Source organism: Dipodomys merriami, unplaced genomic scaffold (assembly GCF_024711535.1).
Source record: "Dipodomys merriami isolate MVZ:Mamm:240054 unplaced genomic scaffold, mDipMer1.0.p SCAF_151, whole genome shotgun sequence".
NCBI lineage: Eukaryota > Metazoa > Chordata > Mammalia > Rodentia > Heteromyidae > Dipodomys > Dipodomys merriami.
The window spans coordinates 372167-398398 of record NW_027202838.1 but is presented as its reverse complement, the minus strand read 5'-3'; the positions used below and the strand labels follow the sequence as shown (position 1 = coordinate 398398).

The following is a 26232-nucleotide window of genomic DNA, read 5'->3' as shown; positions in this document are numbered from 1 at the left end:
AGCCTTTTGAATAGCTAGGATTAAAGACATGAGGTACCAGCACCCAGCTTGCATTTCTTTTCTTTTATGTCCCAGCCTTGGGGCTTGAACTCAGTACCTGGACACTGTCCCTAAATTTTTGCTCCAAACTAGCACCCTAGTACTGGAGCCACAATTCCACATTTGGCTTTTTCTATGTATGTGGTACTGAGGACTTGAACCAGAGCTTCATACATGTTAGGTAAGCACTCTACCACTGTTGCGGGACAGCCACAACACCAACAGTGCTCTGGAAGGGCAATGGGATGATAATGGAACAGACTGAGAGAAGGCCAATGATGAATCTCTCTTAATTTCAGCAATAACCTTAGCTGTAGACACTTTCTAGATTGGTCCAGTGCTTGCATCACATTGTTCTAGTACTCACTGAGTCAACAAGTGCAGACCATATGCATCTTTCCTCATTCTAGTTCAACCTTAGTCCAACAAACACCTAGAGGTAAGCCCCTAGGCCCAGAAGCTAAAAGGAACACACCCTCCTATGACAAGGGCAAGTACTTATAGCCCTGAAGATTGGAGTCTGTGGTTGTGGAGCTTTTACTCACACCTTTACAGCTCTTGGCACCTCAGGGTCTGCACCACTTCCCCCTTTTTCATTTTGTAAATTGAGCAAGTGTTTATCAGCCTGAACCTGGAAAATCAGCAGATCATACATCTCAGGAAGAATGGAAGAGTAAAGAAATACCAAAACAATAAACAGGAAAATGCCTACGAAATAACAAAAAGAGTGCTATTTCCCCAGGTGAATCCCTATAGGTAATGGAGAAGTGATACAGCTAAGCCTGCATGGTGGAGTGACCAATACCAGATACCTGGAAGCTGCATAATGCCTAAGCTTAAATGATCAGAGGGCAAGGTTCCTCAAATATGTCACTGGATATTGGTACAAGTCATATTTCCATCATATTCAAGAGGGATAACACAGATGTACTGACAATTAGCATGACACATCATTTTTAACTGTGTCTTTGGCAGGTCTATGTGATTATCAACATACAACATTGCTGTTTCTAAATCATAAAACATATCACAATCATTTTATCTACTCCCACCTGAATATCAAGGGTAAAACAGAAACATTTCAAGCTAAAGTATTAACACGTTTTTCTGTATATATGGTTTCTACAAGGGTCTCAGGAGAAGCAGTAGCACTAGCAATAAGAGTCTGGGTAGCAATAATGTGGGCAACCAATATTCCCCAAAATCTGCAGCAATGGCAAAGAATCCTCTGAACCCCGATAGTAAACAGAGACCCAAAATTATGATACCAAGGTTCTATCAACTGAACATGCAATGTAAGTTAAGGGGATTGCATAGTAAGCTAGGATTACTCATGCAGTTAGTGAGAACACAATTGTTCCTGCAAGAGGCATGAAACACCACCTCACCCATGAAAACCATACCCAGCCCAACTACTAGCATGTATGGATACATAACACAAGCTTGCACAGTAAATGAAACAAAACCATGAAACTGGACAGGTCTCTGAAACAGAGGTATGGGATGGTGAGAGGCATTAACTTGAGCCAGGCTCAAGTTGTCAGGGTGTGCTTGTCCACACAAACTGACAAACATGGGAGCCAGCAAGGTACCACTGATCACATCACTCCTCTGAGACCAGTCCTGCCTTACATACTGGGAGACTCCTACCACTAGAACTGTGGACAAGGTGTGAAATCCACAGGCGATGGATCATCGAAACCATTGGAATCGCTGGGTATAGTGGAACCCAAGAGGGATGCACCACATCTCCTGCCTAAGGAATTCTACAAGTGTTATGCATAAGCTCCATCTTTTTCCATTGGTTCACCTTTTCCTCCAGAGGAAGTCAGACCCATAATATATCCCTGAATACCTTACCATATTTTTACCTTCTACCTCAGGATCTGCAATAGTCAATAACTGTGATCAATGAAGTAGAGGATATAATATTTGTATAATAATGAGACTTACATCTGTGAGCAATGAACAATTCAAAAATAATGTAGGAAGTAAATTCTATTTATACTAGTACAATAAACATAAAACATAGAAGTGAATGTTTTAAAAATGTAACCAAGAACAATGACAACTATGGGACACAGCTAGTCTAGGAAGCACCCATTTTTGACTGATCCTTATATCCTTGCCTCTTAAGAACTTACTTATAACTTTTACAGAAAGAAAGAATTCTTTTTCCTTCATATTTTGTAAGTGCTCCAGTGTTGCCGTCTATACATCCAAACGTGCCTCACGATCTCCATTTTCATGAGGAATAGCTAAGGCCCACTAAAAGAGGGATGGAAAACCCTTACACTGGAGGACTGAATATCAGGTATGAAAGTTTCCTACACAATCCTTCCCAATGTGGAGAAAGGATCATCTTCAATCACAATAAACCCTTAAGAGACAAGCTTAGAATGTCTGATATGAGGGAGGGAGGCAAAAGATTTATTCCACAGTGTAATGGATACAGTCTGGGAAGACAAGTCTGAGGTCCCCTAGATACGTGGCCTAGACTTGCTGACAGGAACTTCTAGGATCAGAGAAGAGGTAGAAAATCAAAACAAAATAGGATATGCAAAACAGAAAAGAAAAAAAACAGGCTTGTTTGGAGCAAGTAATCAAGCTTCACATGAACATAGACCTGCCCTGAACTATACCTCGTCCCACATTCATCCTGATCTACCTACACAACCATTTTTTTGAAGAGTCTTGGAGGAGGAGTACCATTTTCTAAGAAACCCCTAGGAGGAAACTTTTCACTAGTCTCCTGAAGCAATTAATAAAAGAAAGGCAAGTACAGCACAGCAAATGCTCACAGACAGTGCCCAAGCTCTGAGTTCAAGCCACAGGACCAACAACAAAACAGGGGAAAACTTTATAAGGAAAGGCAAATTCAGACATAAATAACCAAAAACTCCTTAAAATTTCATAGATGGAATTTGGGAGTTTGGGGGAAAGTAATGAGTAGAATTTGACAAATCCATTTAATTCAAAGATTATAAAGTATATCTGTCTTTAAATTCTTTTATTTTATTCCAGTATATATATTAGGGCAGAGGAAGATGATGCCAGAATCAATCAGTTTACTGTCTGCAAGTACTTTTTTTTTTTTTTTTTGGTTGATCTTGTGGCTTGAACCCTGCCTGAGCACTGTCCCTGCGTTATTCAGCTCAAATTGATCTCTCTACGACTTGAGCCACAAGGCCACTTCCATTTTTTGGTAGTTAGTTGGGGATAAGACTTATGGACTTTCCTGCCCAGGCTGGCTTTGAACTTGGATCCTCATATCTCAGCTTCCTGAGTACCTAGGATTACAGGCATGAGCCATTGGCACCCAGCTACAAATACCTTTGTAAAGTGACAGGGGAGATATTCAAAACTTTAAGGAAAAACAGAGACATAATTTACATTCAGCAGAACGTACTTTATGAACAAAAACAAAAATAAAAACTAAGTAGATTCATAACCTCAATTATATTAAAAGTACTAAGAATTAAAAAGCCAAATTATGCAATGCTCCTAATACATTTGTGTTTTTAATTGGTCTCACAATATTTATGTTGGTAAACTGAATTTTCAAGAAGAAACTCACCTAAGTTCCCGCAGCTGGGAGAGAAAGGTCCCCATGCATCCATGCACACTTAGGACCAAGTGCCTTGTGCCAGTCAAAACCCTGTAACAAGCCCACTTCCTCCAGGTGAATTGGGCATTGCATTCTGGGAATTGTAGTTTCTATGGAGGAATAGATCCTTTGAAAGTTTGGGGGTGGGGTGGGGGATGGGGTGTGGAGGGAGGAAGAGGTGCCAGTTCCTCCTTGCTCACTGTGTTTTTATTTTGCAAATTCGGGTTACTTTGCTTTTCCCTTGCTGCTGGAAGTGCTCTAAAGTGCAGCTTTGCACTCCATAGTCAGAGCCAAGAGGTAGAAGCCCAGATTCTGTTTTTCAGGGGAACTTGGGAGCTGTAACATGAAGCAATCTGAGGCTCCTAGCCTGAGTCTGCCCTTCCCATCTTTCCCCAGTCTGTGGTGGATGATATTTTATGGGCTTATAGGTTTGTTCTGCCATTAGCACTCCAGGTGCCAGAAAGGGGTTCACAAACCTCTGATTTTCGAGACAAGGAGAGTCAGGAGTTGTGCGTTTATACTCCTAAACCTAGAGATTCTGGTACTCAGCCATGTGATTTTATAAACTAGCTTTTTGTGAATTGAAGCCAATGAATGGTAAACATTCCTTGAAAATGTCTTATATAAACAGTGATCTTCTTTTCACCCTCTGCACTTCCTATGGCTTTTGAAACTTTCAAAATGTTGCTGGCAAGATATACTCCAATTGATGTGTCCGTTCTGACACGTTATAATTTCTCCACTAATATAATTAGCCTATTTTACATCACTTAAAATGAGAGAGACTGGCTGGGCAGGTGGTTCAGTGGTAGAGTGCTTGCCTTGCATGAATGAAGCCCTGGGTTTGATTCTCAGAACCACATAAGCAGAAAAAGCCAGCAGTGTACTGTGGCTCAAGTGGTAGAGTGCTAGCTTTGAGCTGAAGGTCAGAGGGACACTGCCCAGGCTCAGAGTTCAGGCCCCAAACCGACAAAATAAATGAGAGAGATTTCCTATACATGTACACCAAAAACAATTGTTAAAATATGACTATTGTTAAATATAACAATTGTTAAAATATGTTAAAATTTGAGTACAATACAATGCCCTTTTATGTGTCTGCCTGTCTTGATTCTTGAACTCAAGGTCTGGAAACTGACCTTGAAATTATTTGGTTTAATGATAATGTTCTACCACTTAAGCCACATTCACACTTCCCACTCCTTTGCTAGTGTATTGGAGATAAATCTCTCAGACTTTCATATCCTCCTAACTTCAATCTGTGATCCTTGTAGGGTTCCTTCATGTCCATCCCAGGTGACCACAAGCAGGCACAGGAGAAAGATTATTATAAGCTTTATTAGAGGGACCATATTTCCCAGGAGAGGGAGCACAAGCATTTGTCCCTCTTCAGGTTGCAACAGGATCTGGGGGGGCAGGAAGTGAGATAAGTACATGTTCAGGTGAGTCTGAGATGACAGAGGGAGTGGCCAGCTGTATGGAGGGTACTCTAGGTCTGGGAGGAGCTCAGGTCTGGGTGGAGCTGAGGACTAAAGGTTGGGATAATACTAACTTTCCTCAGATCTCAGTATTCTGAACACTTAAGATTACAGCTAATAGACATGATAGCCCAGTTACAATGCTGTTTTTAAAATACAGATTATATTCTAAAGAAATAATATGAAATAGAAAACTTAAAAATTTTAAGGCAGGATGTTCAGTCACTAATGTGTATGAGGACAGTCCAAATCCCAAAACACACAGAAAATGCCCCCACCTTGAAATCTGTATACTCTTGATCTTAAGTATTGTGAATGTGAACACTTAGTCTATAATAAATTCTTTTAAGTTTTTCAAAGTAAGAAAACATTCTTGTGACAGAAAAACCCAGTAGTAATGTGAAATTATTGCTTTTAAAGGATTCATAGTGTCTGTCTGAGAAAAAACAACCTCAATGATGTATACAGAATAGATTTTCACTTTTTGTATATGTCACTGCAAAGGTCATGTATTTTATATTAACAATTACCATTCTACGTAATTGTAAAAATTACACCAGTACTCTGAATAATAGAATATCCTGTGTAATCAACCAATAAGTACAAGCAAAAGCACATTGTGATATAATTTGTTGGTTTTAATTTTGATGGATCTACATTTTGGGGTGTATTTTCTGTTAAGATTGTTTAGTAACACATAAGACTTCAATCTACTGGTGCCTTGGCTGGGGATGGTTGACTGGGATTTTGTCACTCCTCTGACCAGCATTTTATGTTGCATCTTTATGAGGCCCTGTATCTCCAGCAGAATGGTCATGGTTGTTAATATGACTACTTAGGAAAGTGATGGACTTCTAAATCTGTGTTTATGTGATCATTACTGATGTACCTTTGGCCAAAGCAGGTTCAAACTCAAATTGCAAGTCATTGTACCAAGGTATGGTAATTATTTGCATAAAGGGAAACATGCCATTTGACAACCATTATTGAAATATTATAAAACAAAAATATGTGTTGTATATATTTTATCTCTATAACTTTGTGTGAAAATACTGTTCCTAACATACATGTTTGAATATGTAAATAAATGAGGTAGAGTACAAATACTCAATGGAGGCCTAAGATATCTTTATGGTACATTAATAGAAAAATAGTTTATATCACTAGGTGTATTTCAGTGATAATTACTTTTAGTAAACAGGTGGCATGGCATGTTTTCCTTTTTTGGTTTCAATTTTTCAACAATCTTTTGTAGGAGCTTTAGTTTTTATGTGATCTATAAGCATATTAACCTAGCTATCAATTGCTTTTATACTGTGGATCTACCTGCTAATTGACCGTGCATATGTCCTTTTTGGGGGGGGTGGGGTGGTCCGGTCGTGGTGCCTGAACTCTGGGCTAGGGCACTGTCCCTTAGCTCTTCAGCTCAAGGCTAGCGCTCTACCACTTGAGCCACAGGGCCATATCCGGCTTTTTTTTTCTGCTTATGTGGTGCCGAGGAATCGAATCCAGGGCCTCATGCATGCAAGGCAAGCGCTCTACCAATGAGCCACCTTCCCAGCCCCTGTGCATATTTCTTTAGTTGACACTTTAATGCTCTTCTTAAGACAGGAATGATTCTTCTCCCATAAGAAGACTTTATGCTTTTCCAGCCCACATATCATGTTTTGAGCAGGAACATCTAGGGTAAAATCACACAGGTTCTTTTCTGACTTCCATATTTGCCTTCGCTCCTAGCCATGGTTCCAGAATCTTTATTCATTGTCAAGAGCAAGAAAGAATGAAAGATCTCTAGTGAGATTCTTTGATTTCTCATTTTGACATTCCATTATGAACTTAAGGGTGTCCAAGATTGAAGAAGAGAAAAAAAAAGATTCAGCTTCAGGACCATGTTTCTAAAAATGCTAAAGATGTAACCAGGCACCAGTGTCTCACACCTGTAATCCTAGCTACTCAGGAGTTGAGAGCTGAGGATCAGGGTTCAGAGCCAGCCCAGGCAGGAAAGTCTGGGAGACTCTTATCTCCAATAAACCAGTAGAAAACCAGAAGTGGTGCTGTGGCTCAAGCTGTAGAGCCCTTCCCTTGAGCTGAAGAGCACAGGGACAGTGCCCAAACCCAGAGTTCAAGCCCCACGACCGACAAAAAAAAAATAAATAAAGATGGCTTGGAGATTTAGCAGATTATAAAATCAGATATTCTATATTAAGAGCAGATATGCTTCAGTTTGTTTCTACTTTTGCGAGTGTGAGAGAAAGTTGTCCCACTAGTTATGTGGTTCAGTGACACCTAGGAGATGACTTCTCATAGAAGGTGAAGGATGGCTAGCAACTGCTCAGACATCACATCCTCATATATAATATTAAACTATCCTAATGAAATTTTACTGGATTTGCTGAAACAGTGTGGTCAAATATAACTTCAAATATTCTAAAGGACTGAGTGAGCTATAAGTACTTCAATTAATCTCTGTAAATACTCTTGGACTGTTTTGTGCTCTTTGTTTTACTTGAAACTTAGGCTCTATTTGATTGTACTCATAGAAATCTCTGTTTTTCTCTATGGTGCTCTCATAGGAGTTCTCTTACCTATTTTCACAATTAGTTCTGTTTTTCATGTTTATTAGCTTTCTTTCTTTCTTTTGCATTACATTTTATTTATTGTGAAAATACCATACAGAGAGGTTACAATTACATGGGTAAGATAGTGAATACATTTCTTATCAAGCATTGTTGCCTCCTCATTTGTTTCCCTTTACCATCCCTTCTTTCTTTCTTTCTTTCTTTTTTTTTTTCAGTCGTAGGTCTGGAACTCTGGGCCTAGGTGCTATACTTAAACTCTGCAGCTCAAGGCTAATACTCTACCACTGGTGCCATATTGCCACTTCTAGTTTTCTAGTGGTTAATTGGAGATAAGAGTCTCACAGATTGTCCTGCCTGGGCTGGCTTTGAACTTCTATGCTCAGATCTCAGCCTCCTGAGTAGCTAGGATTGCAGGCATGAGCCACCACCATGTGGCTTCACTAGCTTTATTTCTCTCTTTCTCTCTCTCATTGTCTATTTTTCTGTCTCTTTTTCTCTTTCATTCTCTCTGTTTCTCTTTCCTCCAATTGGCTCTTAATTTTACTTTTCTTCAAATGGTTTATCTGGGAAGTAGATTTTATTACTGGTATATGTAGAATTGATATGCAACCTAAACTGAAATAGTTTATCTTTCAAATTAAGTGTTGTATTGTGTTTCTAACCATTGTAACCGTTCTAACTGTGGTAGATTTTCTTCACTAAGCAAATCGTTTATGCTGGAGGTAGTGTTTTATAATTAATGTAATTTGATGTTATTATGGAAGTCATGTTTACAGAGATTATAATGACATGAGTCAGGTAATAAATACCTTTCCTTTCATACAGTGTCTTCCATGTTTTCACTATCTCACAATCCCTTCCTCCTATCTCTACTCTTGAGTTGTATACTTCACTTTCATCACCCTCTTTCCCTCATATTCTATGGCTCTGCCATACCCGCCAGAAGATATACATGTGAAAACACCATACATAATTGAAAGCAATTGTTTTTATTTCACAAGTGAAGAAAGTGGCTCCCTTTAATATTGAATAAATCACAATGATAGCATACATTTTTACATATCCATTCTAGTTTCCTTCTGTTTGTTTTACTGTTAGATTATTAGCAACATATTGTTGGATTTCATTGTACTTATATCATAGATTTATTTGTCTTACTGATTTCAAGACAATTTGTCTTCAGATCTATTCTCAGTGTGTCTGTCTTGGTAAATATAATTGCATAGTGCTTTATAAACAGCATTTTGTAAAGATAATGTCATCCATGTGTCTCTGGTGACCTTTTGTCTAGTTATTCAGTCATTAAGAGGAGTATTACTTCTCCCATCATAATGATACATTAAAGAAATTATCATTCTTTGTCCTTTTAATCATGTCTTTGTAGACTTTACTTTTCAGAATAGAACTTTTGTTATACAGATTTATAATTTGCCTGTTATTATCAATGCTCTGTATCTGTGGTAACACAATTTGTGCTGAGGTTCTTTTCCTTTCCTATTATGACTACTTGTATTTTTCAGTATTGATTGTTGCTTATGGTATGTTTATACTGATTTACTTTTATTTCTCAATAATTAATGTATGTCTTTTTGGCTTATTGAGTTTTTTGAGTATGTTTTCTTCTGTTCAAATCAGACAGTACCTGATATATTTACTATTTTTATATTACAATATTAACATGGTTTCATTTTAGTGATTACTTTGCTATTTATTATGTTTGTCTCATCTGATGTGTATTTCTTAGTTTGTTTTCATGTAACCTGCACACATCGTTCTACACAGTGCAAATCACCTCTCATATAATTTCCAGGGAATATTATATACACCGTAAATCACCTCTGATACCTATTACAATTTAAATCCTACTAAATAGTTGTTACAATTCATTGTTCATCAGATAATGGCAGTTTTTCAAAGGCTGCATGTTTACTATAGGTACCATACTTTGTCAAGTGTTTGGGTTCTATGGTTTTTTGAATCTGTGCAACAAACAAATATCTAAGGCCTAATATATTCCTTTGAAAATGCTACTGTAGGGGCTAGAAAGGTGGCTCAGTGGAGAGTGCTTACCTTGCATGCATGAGGCCCTGGGTTTGGTTGCTCAGCACCACATAAACAGAAACTCTTATCTACAATTAATCACCTAAAAATCCAGGGGTAGAAATTGATAGATGGCTCCAGTGATAGATCCTTAAGATAAAATGGTCAGGGACAGCATCCAGACAATGAGATCAATGCCTAATATTGGTATATTTTACTGTGTTATATGGAAATAAATGCTGCTTTCCAAAGGGGATGGAATTGTACAAAAATGCATATTGTTCAACAAGTAATGAAATCAATTGAGTAATCAATCAAGTAATGAAATCAATACCTGGGTTATGTAACTTTGACATACATATATACATCTATGTATATATACATATATACACACATATGTATATATACATAGGTATATATATATATGTATATGTGTATATATACACAGAGGTATATATGTATACACACATATGTATGTATACATAGATATAAATATATATGATATACATACATATGTATATGTATGTACATACATATGTATATGTACATATATATGTATATATAGACAGATATATGTATGTACAGATGCATATGTATATATATATCACCTTTAAAATAATTTTTTTGGGGGGGGTCTGGTCATGGGGCTTGAACTTGGGGCCTGGGCCATGTCCCTCAGGTCTTCAGCTCAAGGCTAGCACTCTACCACTTGAGCCACAGTCCCATTTTCAGCTTTTTATTTTCTTTTTGCTTATGTGGTGCTGAGGAATTGAACCCAGGGCCTCAGGCATGTAAAGCAAGCGCTCTACCACTGAGCCACCTTCCCAGCCCCCACAATAATTTTTATAAGAATGCAAAAACAACAGAAACATAGAATAAGTTCTCCTATGGATGTAGGTAGCATTTGGAGCTGGGAGGGTGAGCACACACAGTAAAGGAGGTGAATATGGTTTAAAAAAAAAGTGTGTGTGTGTGTGTGTTTGTGTGGTGTTTATCAATGAAACTTGCTGACACTGGGTTTTTTGTTTTCATTTGCTCATTTGTTGTTGTTGTTTGACATTCCTGAGGCTTGAACTCAAGGTGTGGGAACTGTTCCTGAATTTCATTATGCTGAAGCCTACCAATCTACCACTTGAGCTACAACACCAGTGCTTCTAGGGGTGTCTGGTAGTTTTTGTTGTTTGTTAGGTATTGAGATATCAAACTTGGTGCCCCATGCATGGTAGGCAAGCACTTTATCACTAAGCCACATTGCCAGCCCCAACCACACTATTTTCAGAAAGGAGGCAGGGCTGGGAGTGTGGCTCAGTGGTAGAGAGCTTGCCTTGCATACATGAGGCACTGGGTTCCACTCCTCAGCCCCACATCAGCAGAAAATTCATTGTGACTTATCACCAATGAAATGCCAGAAAACTAGAAGTGACATTCTGGCTGGAAGTGGTAGCATGCCAGCGTTTAGTGAAAAACCTAAGGAATATGCCAGGCCCTCCCTGAGTTTAAACCCCACAGCTAACAATTAAAAGAAAAAAGAAACAATTATGAACAAACAAAAACCTAAAAACTTGCTCATTGCCTTTGTTCTTCTATTTTTCTTTGTTCTTGTATCTGTATAGTTCATATCATTCCATTTTCTACTTTCTTCCTTTCACTTTGGGGGATTGAACCTTGGGACTTGCACATGGAGGGTGGATACTACGTACCAACCTATTCTTTCTTCTTTTAACATAAAAAGTCTGCTTATAGGACAGGCAAGGTAGCAAAGTGGTATAGTGCTTGCATCGCATGAATGAGGAGCTAGGTTCTATTCCTCAGGTCCACATGCACATAAAAACCTGGAAGTGTTGCTGTGGCTCAAGTGGTAGAATGCTACACTTTAGCAAAAGCAGCTCAGGGACAGCACCTGGCCTCTGAGTTGAAGCCTAAGGACCAGCAAAACAAAAAGTCTGCTCATTTAAATTAGTCAATGCTTCCCTGCAATTTAAAAGACAAACTTACAAGTGACTTAGTTCACTTCCAATACTACTATCCTCCTTTCCAGTGAGTGCAGGGGCCGCATACAGAAGAGACTCTATGCCTCTGCTGTCACTTGTAAACTAGCTGTTGTACAACCGTAAGCATCAACACATACATTTCTGTTCTTATTATCTTGAACACAATGGTCTTTGTGAAGGTAGGTAAAAATAAGTGAAGGAAACCTTTCCTTTTCACTTATTGGTTGTGATTGTAAAGGATCTATCTTGCTGAGGAATTAAGTCTGACAATCTTGTCATTTGAGTTCTCTCTGAATTACTTTTCAATTTCTCTTTAGGACACACACACACACACACACACACACAACACACACACACACACAAATATCCTGAAGAATTTTAACTAGTTCACCACACAATAGTTTTATTACCAATTCTTCTTGTCCACAGCAATTGTATCATCTACACAAGACAAGACAATTACATTAGGCCACTGGCTTAACTTGACTAACAGGTCCCTGTGTCAACAGTCAGCCCTCCTAAAACCTGGGCACACCATGTCCCATGCTGGAGGTGCCATGTGGTGCTGGTGGTGTACTGATGGGTAGCACAGGCCCTGTTCTGGGCTCCTCACTCCTGTCCCAACGGGCTTGCCAGGCTTGCATATTGCATGAAGACTTTGGCACTGTGCTCCTCTCCTCGGCTGGCTCCTCACCAATCTTTTCTTTCCTGTACCTTCCATTTTGAGTTCTGGCCTAGACTATGAGCCCAAACAACTTCCAACACACCTGATGAAGTCTCTACATCAAACTTTTGGTAACAAACATTTAAGTTAGAATGCACATATAAAGATTTTGTCTTGGTTTTGCTCAGACCCCATGGACAAGTGAAGAAAAGATGGTTAGCTGTGGATGCTCCAGGTAGTGATTTTCTCAAAGTACTGACTTTATAACAGGGACTTCACACAAGGATGTTTCTGATCCAGAACCTTGAACAAAAAAAATTTAAAAGAACCTCAGAATTCATTGAGGAAACAGAAAAGAGAGGTTAGGGTAAGATGTTTCTCAAAGGAGCAGGAAAATTGTACACTTAATACTATGCTAATTATGGGAGGAAAAATGACCTAGAGGTGGACAACACTAAAGATATAAGTGCTCAAGCTAATGGAAGGAGGCCTTGGGTGGTCCCTGAGGTTCTAGTGAAAATCCTATGAGAGCCTTGTTCAGTACCCACTGTGCTCAGTATCCGGCTTCTGTCCCTTCCAGTCACTCTGAGATGCATCATTCCAGGTTAACCTCAGGAAGAAACAAGGATTCACCTAAAATCCTGCTCTCTCATTGGGATCAAGATTGCTTGGGAACTGGAGGTTTTGGGTTAAATACTTAGATCTCTGGGGAGCAGACTCTTCAGGGTCATGACTTTGGGTCATATGAATTGCCCCTGCTGATGATATCACAATGTTCTGTAACATAGATGTGACTATGTTTGTATACTTTATCCAGTAACATTCAATGAATGCCTATTGAAAATAATCTAATTTAGAGTTGAAATCTTTGAAGAAAGGGGGACCTCTTCTAAAGCCTAACTTTGGATATTGCTTCAGGATGAACCTTGTGGTAGGACCATTGACATTCTGAAAAATTACAGAACTTAACCCACTCTTAGTGATTAGGTCTAGGGTGGATATGTACCCAAATCATGGTTCACCACTTTTCTTCTCAGGACATAGTAGCTTTTAGAATGAGCTGAAACTAAACATCCTGTCATTCACCCCCGGGAGTGGCCTTGAAATAAAGTGCAATCCATAAGGGAAGAACAACAAAATTGCTTCTACACATCTGGACAGAATAGACTGAAAAGATTCTTTCTCCTACATCTGTGTGCACACAGTAGAAGACCATTGTTTTCTCATTCAAATATATTGGTATTCTGGGATCTTAAATGATCACTATTGACTCCTTCTTTTCTTATGATACTGTTTCAAGTATATTGAAATATTCGGCCACATTTTATATGTTGAGATCTCTCTTGGAATGTCTAATTCCTACACATGTGGACCACATTGTCCTACATAGTAACTTGAACCTCTGCAAGTATGTATGAACTAGTCAGAAATATAAAGGTATATGCATGTCTATTCACATGACAAAAGATACCAAACTATTTGTGACAATTTATCATTACCCAGGCTTTAAGACATTTCAATATCAACTTCAATTGACGGACCATGACTATACCCTATGGAGTATTTCAGATTCCTATAGGAGTAGAAACTTTCCTGAATGAACGCCAAAGAACCCATTTTAAACAATATCTTCCCCGGCCTTGAAGTTCTTTCTACTCAGGACCTGGGTACTGTCCCTGAGATTTTGTAATAAAGGAACAAAAGTGATGACAGTCTATCAACATGATTCACAGCACTACTTGTGGGAAATTAGGTGAAAACAGTCTCAGAGCATTTCCTACCTAGTTGGCCTTTCAATTGTGATTTTAAAACTCATACTCTTGAGCAATTAAGAATTCCAATGTGAAGCACCAGTGCCCTGTTAGATCAGAAGATCTTAATTACTTGATCCAAGCAGGACTCATGGTTTCCACAGAATAGGATAAAAAATTCATATAGACATATGCAAAGGTCCTTTTGCAATCTCAGTTGAGGTCTGTTTACCTATCATTCTGTAAACCACATCCAAATTCTTTCACTAAATATTTGAAAGAATGCATTGTTTGCAAAGATCATATTAGTGGTCCTCAGGTTGAATTCAGGGACAAAATTTGTGAGGCTTCCTTCACCTTCTATACTAGATGCCCTTTTGTATCACTGATTTTTCACCTTAGAGTCTTGCTTCTTTGTCTGGGCCTTTCAACACACTAATTTTATACTTACATATCACAAGTAGCAAACAAGAGAGGCACATATGACCAGATCCATCCTTTTATTGGCTAAGAAACCATATTCATGAAGCTTTTGCATTGGATGGCCTACAAATACTACCTTTCTAATTTCAGCCTCCTGAATAGCTAAGATTCCACACATGAGGGAGTGTCATTGCGCATTTTAATTGCAGGTTTTAAATTAAAAGAAAGAAAGGGTACTTTACCAACTCAGTGAGCAGTAAGTCCCTTAAATTTTGAGCTCAAGCAAAAGTATTTGCCAAATGATAATATTGAATGACACCATCCCCACTCAACACGATGAGAGGATGAGAAATGTTGGCTCAAAGAAAGCTGAAGAGTGAAGAATGGTTTCCCTTCACACCTAGCTTACCTCTGCCATGAAGGATTTCTCTGTATATTTATAGAGGTTTTCTGACAAAGATTTTGCTACGTTGGGCTTCTTTCCTGGGTGAATGTTCTAATACTTGCTGAAGGTTGGCTTCTGGTTGAAAGACTTCCTCTCATGTTTATATTTACAGAGATTCTGTCATGTGTCCAGGTCTCTGATACCTGTACAGATGGGACTTCGGGCAAAATGTTTTCTATTCTCATAATTTCTTTCCTGTCTCTGCTCTCACATATGCTGAATACCCAGTTCTGATTGAAAGTCATTTCACATATGTTCTATGCACTACTTTCTTTTCTCCTATGTGAGTCAGTTCTCTGATAAACATGAGGTATTTCTTTCTGATCAAAGGATTTCCACATTTGTAATATTTTTCATTTTATTTTTTTGTGAACATACTGTACAGAGGGGTTACAATTACATGGGCAAGATAATGAGTACATTTCCTTTCAAGCATTGCAGCCTCCTCCTTTGTTTGCCCTTCACATCCCTTTTCAGCCTCCCCCCGCCCCACCACCCTATTCTCCCCCCCACCCAAAGTTCTAAAGTTCATTTTCGACTTGACAACTTGTACTTCTCATTGTTGCAACAGGTCCACTTGTATGCTTAAATGACTTGTTTTCCCCCTTCTCCTCCACAAATTATACTGACATCAAATATAGTAAAAGCAGGAATTATACTGTGGGGGAGGGACATACAAAGCAACAAAGAAATAATCTTATAAATGCATTAGAAAGAAATGCATGAAAGAAAAGAAAAAAACAGCTGGGCACTGGTGGCTCATTCCTGTAATCCTAGCTACTCAGGAGGCTGAGATCTGAGGATCGAGGTTCCAAGCCAGCCCGGGCAGGAGACACCGTGAGACTCCCATCTCCAATAAACCACCAGAAAACCGGAAGTGGCACTGTGGTTCAAGTGGTAGAGCACTCGCCTTGAGCTGAAGAGCTGAGGGACAACACCCAAGCTCAGAGTTCAAGCCTCACCACCGACAAAAAAAAAAAACAAAAAAAAAAAAAAAAAACATTTAAATACATAGCTAAGGGTTCATTTTCCTAACACCACATTATCTGACCTTTTCTGCTTGACTCATACATATAATAGATATTGCAAATAATAGGTCCCATGGTTTCCCTTATTCACATTTGTAATATTTTTAAGATTACTCCGCTGTGTGCCTCCTATGAACTTGGATCCATGAATACTTGGTAAAGGACTTTCCACAATTGTTACATTTGTATATTCTCGCCTGTGTCGGTTCTCTGATGCAAACTGAGGTAGGACTTTTTCTTGAAAACCTTTCTGTTTATTTTTCCTACATAGGATTTCTCTCCTCTTTGTTTGTGAGGGTGTGTGTGTGTCTGTGTGTCTCTGTGTTTTGTGTGTTTTATGATGAACCCTGAGCTGTGTCTTACAAGTCAAAGACTTTCCCATTTGGTAAAATCCTAAGTTATTTCATTTGTGTGAATCAACTTATGTGTGTTAAGCTGTGACCTCCAGGTCTTTCCACACTGGTTGCATTCATAAAGTTTCTCTCCTTGTGTTCTGTGATGGAGGTTAAGTTGTGCCTTCCAGGTGAAAGAATTTCCATGCCTGCTACATACATAACATTTCTCTCTGGTGGGTTTTTTTCTGATGGACAGAAAGTTGTATGTTCTGGGTGAAAGACTTTCCACATAGCTTACATTCATAAAATTTCTCTCCTGTGTGTGCTCTCTGGTTGACAGTAACGTATACATCTTGGCTGAAATACTTTCCACACATATGAGATTCATAAGGTTTCTTTCCTGTGTGTTTTCTGATGGGCAGTGAGGTATGACTTCTTGGTGAAAGACTTTCCACACACGTTGCATTCATAAAGTTTCCCTCCTGTGTGTGTTCTCTCATGGACAGTAAAGTTTAGCTTCTGGGTGAAAGACTTTCCACACACGTTACATTCATAAGGTTTCTTTCCTGCATGTGTTCTCTGGTGGACAGTAAGGTTTGACTTATTGGTGAAAGACTTTCCACACATGTTACATTCATAAGGTTTATCTCCTGTGTGTGTTCCCTGGTGGACAGTAAAGTGCAGCTTCTGGGTGAAAGACTTTCCACACATGTTACATTCATAAGATTTGTTTCCTATGTGTGTTCTCTGGTGAACAGTAAGGGGTGACTTATTTGTGAAAGACTTTCCACACATATTACATTCATAAGGTTTCTCTCCTGTGTGTGTTCTCTGGTGGTCAGTAAGGTTTGACTTCTTGGTGAAAGACTTTTCACACATGTTACATTCATAATGTTTCTCGCCTGTGTGTCTTCTCTGGTGGACAGTGAGAGTTGTCTTCTGGGTGAAAGACTTTCCACACATGTTACATTCATAAGGTTTCTTTCCTGTGTGTATTCTCTGGTGGACAGTGAGGTGTGACTTCTGGGTAAAAGACATTCCACACATGTTACATTCATAAGGTTTCTTTCCTGTGTGTATTCTCTGATGGACAGTGAGAGGTGACTTCTTGGTGAAAGACTTTCCACACATATTACATTCATAAGGTTTCTCTCCTGTGTGTGTTCTCTGGTGTACAGTAAGGTCTGACTTCTTGGTGAAAGACTTTCCACACATGTTACATTCATAAGGTTTCTCTCCTGTGTGTGTTCTCTGGTGGTCAGTAAGATATGCCTTGCAGGTGAAAGACTTGCCACAAATGTTACATTCAAAATGTTTCTCTTTTGTGTGTGTTCTCTGATGGACAGTAAGATCTGCCTTACTGGTGTAAATCTTTCCACACATTTTACTTTCATATGGTTTCTCTCCTGTGTGTGTTCTCTGAGGGACAATAGGGTGTGTCTTCTCAATGAAAGACCTTTTACATTGTTTATATTCTTCAACTACAGAAGACACCTGGGGACTATGTACAGCACACATCTTACCAGGTTCACTGAAAACACCCATGTTCTGACACCCAGTGACCTTTTCTGTCCTCATCTCTAAGGAGTTCCCATTATGCTTAATCAGTTCTGACTTCTGTTTTGAGCTCAAATTAAAACTTCTTATAAGTCTCACTTTTTCCTCCTCTGGGTTACTATTCATGATTGCTACTTCAGAGAGATACTTATTGTGACTCTCCTGACAGGTGCTAATCACATCCTCCATTTGTGGGACATCTAAAATGCATAACAGAAAAATAGACAAAAACATAAATGAGATCCATAAATTCCTTACTGTAAAGGTATTTTCTCACATTTTAACTGTTACAAGATTTTCAAATATCAAAGCATTGTTTTATGCAGAATGTAAACTTTTCTCTGCAACGTACTAACTATGAATATAGTACTAATATTTTACAATGGAAAATAATGTTTTTGTGTATTTCAGATTTTTCTATTTTTTTCTAGGAAATATTTACTGAAATTATTCATCAACGTACTCTTAATGCTTCCATTCTGAATCTCACTCTATGCCCATCACAACTCATAAGCTATTGTCCTGATGAGAGAATAGCAGCACTACCACTCTCCTATTTTCCTCCTACCTGCATAATACTAGTTTAAAAGAAAATGAGATCTCCTTTTGTACATTTCTTATTGTCTTTTTCTCTTTAAGAATGACTTCTGCCGGGCAGTGGTGGCTCACGCCTGTAATCCTACCTACTCAGGAGGCTGAGATCTGAGGATCGCGGTTCAAAGCCAGCCCGGGCAGGAGAGACCGTGAGACTCCTATCTCCAATAAACCACCAGAAAACCGGAAGTGGCACTGTAGGTCAAGTGGTAGAGCACGCGCCTTGAGCTGAAGAGCTGAGGGACAGCACCCAGGCCCATAGTTCAAGTCCCACGACCGACAAAAAAAAAAAAGAATGACTTCTCTACAGACAAAGAATTGCTAACATTAAATACATTAGCACACCAAAGCCAGTTTGCCTCCATGTGAATTCTGGATTGACAATTCCTTGAGACAAAGGATCACCTAGTTCCCTGCCACACATGACTCAGGGGCACTAGGAATACTATCACTCTGTACAGCTCAAGATAAACAGACCAACTGGGCTCTGGACCCATCATCACCATTCAAGATGCTTTAACTCACCTGTAAAATTCTTGTCTGAGGCTTCTCTTCTCCATGGATCTGCACCTTGTTCCAGCATCACAATCAATTTAGGTTAGGAACACAGTGTCCTATGATTAAGAAATACTGGAGAATTATTGCTCTTGCTGTGTCATCATTAACGTAAGGTCGCAGACATCCTGTTCACAAGGTTGCTCCTAAATCTGGTTCCTCAATTGTTTTTTGGGGGTTGGGGGTCCAGTTCTGGGGCCTAAACTCTGGTTCTGGGCACTGTCGGGCAGATCATCAGCTCAAGGCTAGCACTGTATCACAGGAGCCACATAGCCAATTCTGGCTTTTTTTTTTTTTCTGCTTATGTGGTGCTGAGGAATCCAACACAGGGCCTCATGCATGGAAGGCAATTCCTCTGCCACTGAGCCACCTTCCCAGCCCATGGTTTCTCAATTGTTAACAGCTCCATGGTGGAGTAGCATCCAGCTTTGTGTTTATTTTGCCAACTGTGTGGCTTGAACTCAGCTCTTTTGCTAAAATCTAGCATTCTACTAGTTTGAGTCGTGGCTACATTTCTAGTTTTTGAATGGTTTATTGGAGATAAGAGTCTCATGGTCATTTTTCTACAGCTGCTGGTTTCAAATTGAAACCTTCAGATGTCAGCCTCCAGAGTATCTAGGATTGGTAGCCTGAAGCACTAAACCCTGTAGCAGGTTTGGCTTACAAATACACACTTTTACTTAATGATTTCCAGAGCATACTGTAAGTAGTAATGTATGTTCTATTCTAGACTGTAGATCCACCTATAATAATTACCCAAGTCTGGGAAGTCAGTCTCCTATTAGTGGATCATAGCTTAGAACTTCTGTCCAACTATTGATTTGCCTTCTTAAAGAACGAGAATAAAATTAACTCTTGTGTTACATATAATGAAGTTGAAGTTTCCCTTAGAAAAAAATAACACTTCCCATGGCCTCTAATCTTTTTTTTTTTTTTTTAAGAAATTGTAATGGTCCAAATGCTTACACCTGTAATCCTACAGTTAGGAGGTGAGATCAGAAGAGGCAGGCTTGGAACCCACCTGGGCACGGAAACTCAGAATATACCCCAAAACAAAAGTGAAAATAGAATTGTGGCTCAAGCACTAGTGTAAAAGACAAACAACACCAAGCTATCAGACTCAAATTCGACTGGCTTATATACTAGCAGTTTTTTACATGGGAATAGACTGGAATCTTCTCCCTAAAGAACATAAATAGTCTAATGTCTACTAAAATAAAAGCACTTGATCTTCCAAATAAAAGTGACCTTTGCTCACCCAAGGACATGAGGTTGCTATAGGTTTCCAGCATTACATCTCTATGAAGGGTCCTCTGACCAGGATCCAGATCCTGCCACTCCTTCCAGGTGAAGTACACAGCCACATCATCAAATGACATCAGCTTCTGTAATGGCACATTTCCATCAAGAAATCAGACCTGGGTTATAAGAATTCCAACCTGGAATTTCATTATGCTGCAGGTATGCTTTTGTCTTACATACAATGTTTGCAGCTAGCTTTGTTAACTATTCACTGGGAAAATTAAATACCAAACTAGAAATATTTGACAATACATAAACCTGGTCATTAAAATACACAGATTTGCAGGGCGCTGGTGGCTTATGCCTGTAATCCTAGCTATTCAGGAGGCTGAGGTCTGAGGATCAAGGTTGAAGGCCAGCCCAGGCAGGAATGTCCATGAGACACTTATCTCCAATAAACCACCAGAAAATGAAAGTAGCACTGTCACTCAAGTGGTAGCACTCACCTTAACCTGAAGAGCTGAGGGAAAACAACCAGACCCAGAATTCAAGCCCCAAGACCAATAAAAAATTACAGTTTCCATAATGCATGCAAACACATTTCTGCTGCTAGCAATAGAGACAAGATCAAAACTCTAAGGAGACAATAATCTGGCATGATAACATTAAGTCTAAGGAGGTGTCTGAAAAATTATATTATCATTTCTGATAAAAATTTCAGTACATACCAGGGTAAAAATGAATTAAACCAATATTTTTCCTGCATTTACACATACTGCTTCACCATAAATCCTATTTAGACCTTCTATTAACAAGTACTCTCAAAAGTAAGCAGCACACATTCAGGATATCACATGGAATACAGAACATAGAACATTGCTAGATCTATGAAAAGCAGTGTCCACATGAATATTAAAAAAAAAATAGTATCAGTACTCCAGAAAGTAACTAATGATTGATTAGGCCCTTATAAGATTTAATTGAGTTTCCACATAAAAATATCCGTGGTTTAACATGTTTGGTTTAAATGCTAAATATTGAAATATGGTCATAGATACCCTGATATTTCCTTCCCATGTAAAAAAGAACTGCTACCATGAAATTTTGTAAACTTTGCCTACATTCTACAATACAAAATAAAGGTGGAGGGAAAAAAATGTTCCTTACAAGGTTTTCATTTTAATAGCCCTTCACGGAAGGTGAAGGCAAATATAGAGAGGCTCAAGGAACACTCAAGATGACAAAAATGATAAATACGACCAAATGCTTAAATGTGTTACATATTCCTGAGTCCTTTCTCCAGTAGATCTCTAAGGTTATATTTTCACTTGTGTTAGTTAATAGTGAAATACCTCAGAGATCAAAATCAATTAGTGAGCAAACATCTGTGAGATGTTGTGACAAGTGATATTTCTAATAGAGAACATCTCGTCACTGTATTATTTTTTTTCAACACTAGTTCCAATCTTATACTGGCAGTGAATTAAAATATTCAACAGTAGTGGGAAGGAAAAACAAAACTGAATACCACATCAAATGAAGTTAGACCAACACAAAATCTGGAGAAAACAGATTTTCTTGTAGTGTATCAATTGGTAGAAGGAAGTACTTTTCTGTAGGGAACTCTGAAGTTGAGCTGAAGGGGAAAAGGTTTGAGATGTTGGAATTCCAGCCTGACACCACTGAGAGAACTGAGAGTTGGCGGCAGAAGGGTTAAAAGAGAATTCTGGAGAGGGTTAAGAGACTGGAGTACAGGCCTTTTCCATACTGTTGGAAAGATAGCATCTGAAACTGAGCTGCTGTTCACCTTGAAAGCTAGGTAAGGTGAACTCCATGTCTGCATTTTCTCTTGAAGCCAGTCTTCTGTCTCAGGAGAATAAGGAAACATGTTTTCCTCACAACCTGTTGTGGCTCTGATTGTACTATTAATATAGATACTTCAATTTTGCATGTTATGAATGCTAATCTTCCCTGTGTGAACTCAAGGAACTATGCTAGCTTGCTGGCGCCCAGGGACAAAGTGCCAAAGCGCCTTCGAAACCCTGGTTTCCCCTAAATCTGTTTATGTTTTTGTGTTTCTCTAATTTTCTTTGTTTCTGGAATCCTGTAGAACTCTCTAGGCAACAATTTTCCTATATTATGGGTAAGAAAAATGTCAATCCTAAGAGCCATGTCAGCAACATAAAGCTGATCACTAAGAAAATCTACTTCCAGATAGATCATTTGAAGAAACAACTGAGACACATATGGAGGAAAGAGGGATTGAAAAAAGAAAAAAATGATAAAAGATAGATACAAAGAGAGAGTAAGAAAAATAACCAACACTAGTGAGTAGAAAATCAAAAATGGAGAGAGAAAATAGAGGAAAGAAATCTTGTGAGAATGCTTTAGAAAACAAACAGGAATGTGTAGAAAGACCATAAAGCTTAGCAACAAATATAGGCTAAGTTTCTAGTAAGACCAAGACCATGAAGCAGTGCAAGAAGTATATATGGAGAGTAATTTAAGTACATATAGGTTAATCATTCCTTAAGAAAACACGAAGCTGTGCATGACCACACTATTTCAGCAATTCCAGGAAAATTTTATTGAGATAGTTTAATGTTACTCATGAGGAAGTGATCAGGTGGCAATCTATCCTTCACCTTCCATGAGAAGTAACCTGCTCGGTGTCATTACATCACATAGCAGATGTGACTACATTTTATGCAACCATTCTGAAACCAATCTGAATTCAACTTAGAATATAACCATTCAATCTGCTAAACCTACAAGCAATCTTTATCTGCTAATTTACAAGCCTTCTTTATCCGATTTTTGAATATGTTCCTGAGGTTGAATCTGTGTGGTTGGTATTGTTTTTAATTCTTGGACATCATTAGGGTGATATAGTGGAATGGAAAACAAATGAAAAATAAAAAAAATTAACTCACCAGAGATCCATTCATTCTTTCTTGCTGCTGACAATGAGCAGAAGATTCTGGAAGCATGGCTGGGATTTAAGGGAAATGATGCATTCAGAAATGAATCTGTGAGATTTTGGGCCCAGAATTTCCTCTGGCAAACATGATACATGGACTGGAAAACTGTAAATCCTTCTTTTTTTAATTTTTATTTATTTTTATTGTGAAAACGTAAAGCCTTCTTATAAGCAAAGAATTTTTAATGTCTTAGGCAGAGTATTAAAGTGTCTAATAAACACAAATCCAGCCCATTTCCTGATAGATAGATATTATTAAACCTACTAATTTATATATTTATGTACACACTAAATTGGAAAAAATGAAAGTTCCCACTGAAATTATTGAATAATTGAGAGCAGAAACATATATTTCCACTAAAAGTCATTCCTTATTACTGAATATACTTCAGGATGTATGAACTGCTTTTTTTTCCTTTTTTTTTTTTTTTTTTTTTGCCAGTCCTGGTGCCCGAACTCTGTGCCTGGGTGCTGTCCCTCAGCTCTTCAGCTCAAGGCTAGTGCTCTACCACTTGAGCCACAGCACCACTTCCAGCCTTTTCTGATTATGTGGTGCTGAGGAATCGAGCCCAGGGCCTCATGCATGCAAGGTAAGTACTCTACCACTAAGCCAACTTTCCAGCCCATGAACTGCTTTTTTAATGCAAAAGTTTCCTAGGAATCCATTGGATTTTGTGTTCTACCTCATTCATTCACATATTTAAACACCATGGAAAGCATGTATGATGTAAATCAGTAATTTTCACCCAAAGTTAGATAGAAAAATGTATATAGAATATATTTCTACCGGGCGCTGGTGGCTCATGACTGTAATCCTAGCTACTCAGGAGGCTGAGATCTGAGGATCGCGGTTCAAAGCCAGCCAGGGCAGGAGAGACCATCAGACTCCTATCTCCAATAAACCACCAGAAAACCGCTGTAGCTCAAGTGGTAGAGCGCTCGCCTTGAGCTGAAGAGCTGAGGGACAGCGCCCAGGACTAGAGTTCAAGCCCCATGACTGACAAAAAAAAAAAAAAAGAATATATTTCTTATGTTATACTATTACAATAATGGGTGTCAAATGGCACATTTCACTCTAACCATTGCACACATATGCAATGATTAGCAATTTGCCATTTAAAATGCTTTGTCCAAAGGGCCTTGAGTAAAGATGAGGTAATCGAGGTTTGAGAAGTCCCTAACGTTCATTTCCCTAAACAGTCATGCGAAGAACCTTGGCCATCCTAAAGATACAACACAAAATAATCGATATAGGCGTGACACACCTGAAGATAAGTAACAACTACAAAGCATACAATATTGAGTAAGACATATTGCCTCAAATTTTCTTCTGTGAATTTTCTTTTTAGGCCACATGTCCCAGACCAACACTTTCTGTACTACCAGGCATAACCAACTGATTAGAGCTAGCATTAGCAAATCAATAGATGGCACAATTAATGTAAGTTTGCATGATTACATACTAAAAATAACAGTGTTAACAGGATGAATAAATTAGCAAAAACAAGATTAGGGATTACTACAAGAATAGATACTTTCAGTCATAACAATTACCCCACCATCCCAAACCACAGCCTCAGGTACCCTCTCATAACTATGCTCTAGCTTATTCCTCATCACGCCACCTAGAAATTAGTTTACTCTTGCAACAACACAAAGTGATTGACAGTGGTGTAGGAAAGAGTACCACGTGAATCTGGTGCTCAGGGAAGTAGCAAAAATTTTTGCATAAGGCAAAGGAAGCTAGCAACATCTTCCCTTCCTGTGCTTTTCTGCTTCTTTCCTTTAGGGCTTCTCAGAATTGACAAGGTCTGTCCATTTAGGATGGAGATTCCTATTCATAGGGTGCTCTGCTTCAAACATTGCTAGGCTTCATTCCTAAAAATACAGGACCAGCACTCACTACTCCAATATCCCATGTACAACTGTCTCTAGAAACAGAGTCGAATACAAACGCTTGTGAACTCAAGCCAGGAGATTAAAAACTCAAGCCAAACAGATTAAAATATCTCTAGGAGAAAAATCACAGAAGCCCCAAATACAACTTCAATGTAAGAGGACTCAAGGCAGGCACACACCTCACAATTTCACTAGAATTCTTCCTGTACTCCTCTTACACCTAGGCAAAGCATATAAAGTCACGAGTTAATAGAAGAATCCCTTGGTCTTGGAGTACAAATGCACAATTCTTGGGCTCTCCTGGTCTGGACAATCACCCAGCTTGCTCTCAAACATTTGAACCTCAAGCAAATTATCAACTCCATACTGGAGAAAAGTATGGAGAGGGAAGTAGGCACTTTGGCTCAAGTATCAAGCTCTCCCTCTGAGCTGAGGCGCTCCGGAATGCTGCTTGCAGGCCCAGAGTTCACCCCCCACCAAACAAACAGAAACAGAAAAACAAACAGAAACCCGTGGAGGGGAGACTCCTGCAGCAATCACACAATTCCTACCTGACATCAGTTCCAAAGCCTGAGATTCCTTCAAGTTACAGCTCCCAAGCTCCACTGCACAGAGCGGGGTGCAGGGCTCCTGGCTCACACCTATGGAAGGCAAAACTGCATTTCTGCGCACTTCCAGGGGCAAGGCAAAGGAAAAGAATCCCGAAGACGCAGACTTAAAACGCCCATTTTGGGCGGGGAGACGCATGTGCAAAAGCATCTTCTGCCCCACCTCCACCCTCCAAAAAACAAAAACAACCCAGGACTTTCAAAGAAAATATCCTCCATGGAGACTACAATTCCCACAATGCTCGGTGCCACCCTCCTACATACCTGGGAACAAGTGTGCTTGTGTGCATTGGGACTTTTCTCTCCCTGCTGTGGAAGTTAAGTTCAGTTTCTTGAAAACCACTGTTTCCTCTTGAAATACATAAGACCAACCAGAAAATGGATATATATGGGGAGAATTGGCTACATTGGCTTTTT

At 39.0% G+C, this 26232-nt stretch overlaps 1 protein-coding gene across 1 annotated transcript in view; it reads right to left on the bottom strand.

Moving 5' to 3' along the window:
* Nucleotides 1-25954, bottom strand: part of LOC138827153 (zinc finger protein 33B-like) — a 54745-nt gene extending 28791 nt beyond the window's left edge. The window contains exons 1-4 of the mRNA XM_070022633.1: nt 25759-25954; nt 18037-18137; nt 16829-17403; nt 13170-13175 (exon numbers count right to left, since the gene is read on the bottom strand). Of these exons, the coding sequence (XP_069878734.1) occupies nt 13170-13175; nt 16829-17403; nt 18037-18137; nt 25759-25954 (878 nt within the window). The remainder of the gene's footprint in view (nt 1-13169; nt 13176-16828; nt 17404-18036; nt 18138-25758) is intronic.
* Between the last annotated feature and the right edge of the window lie 278 nt (nt 25955-26232).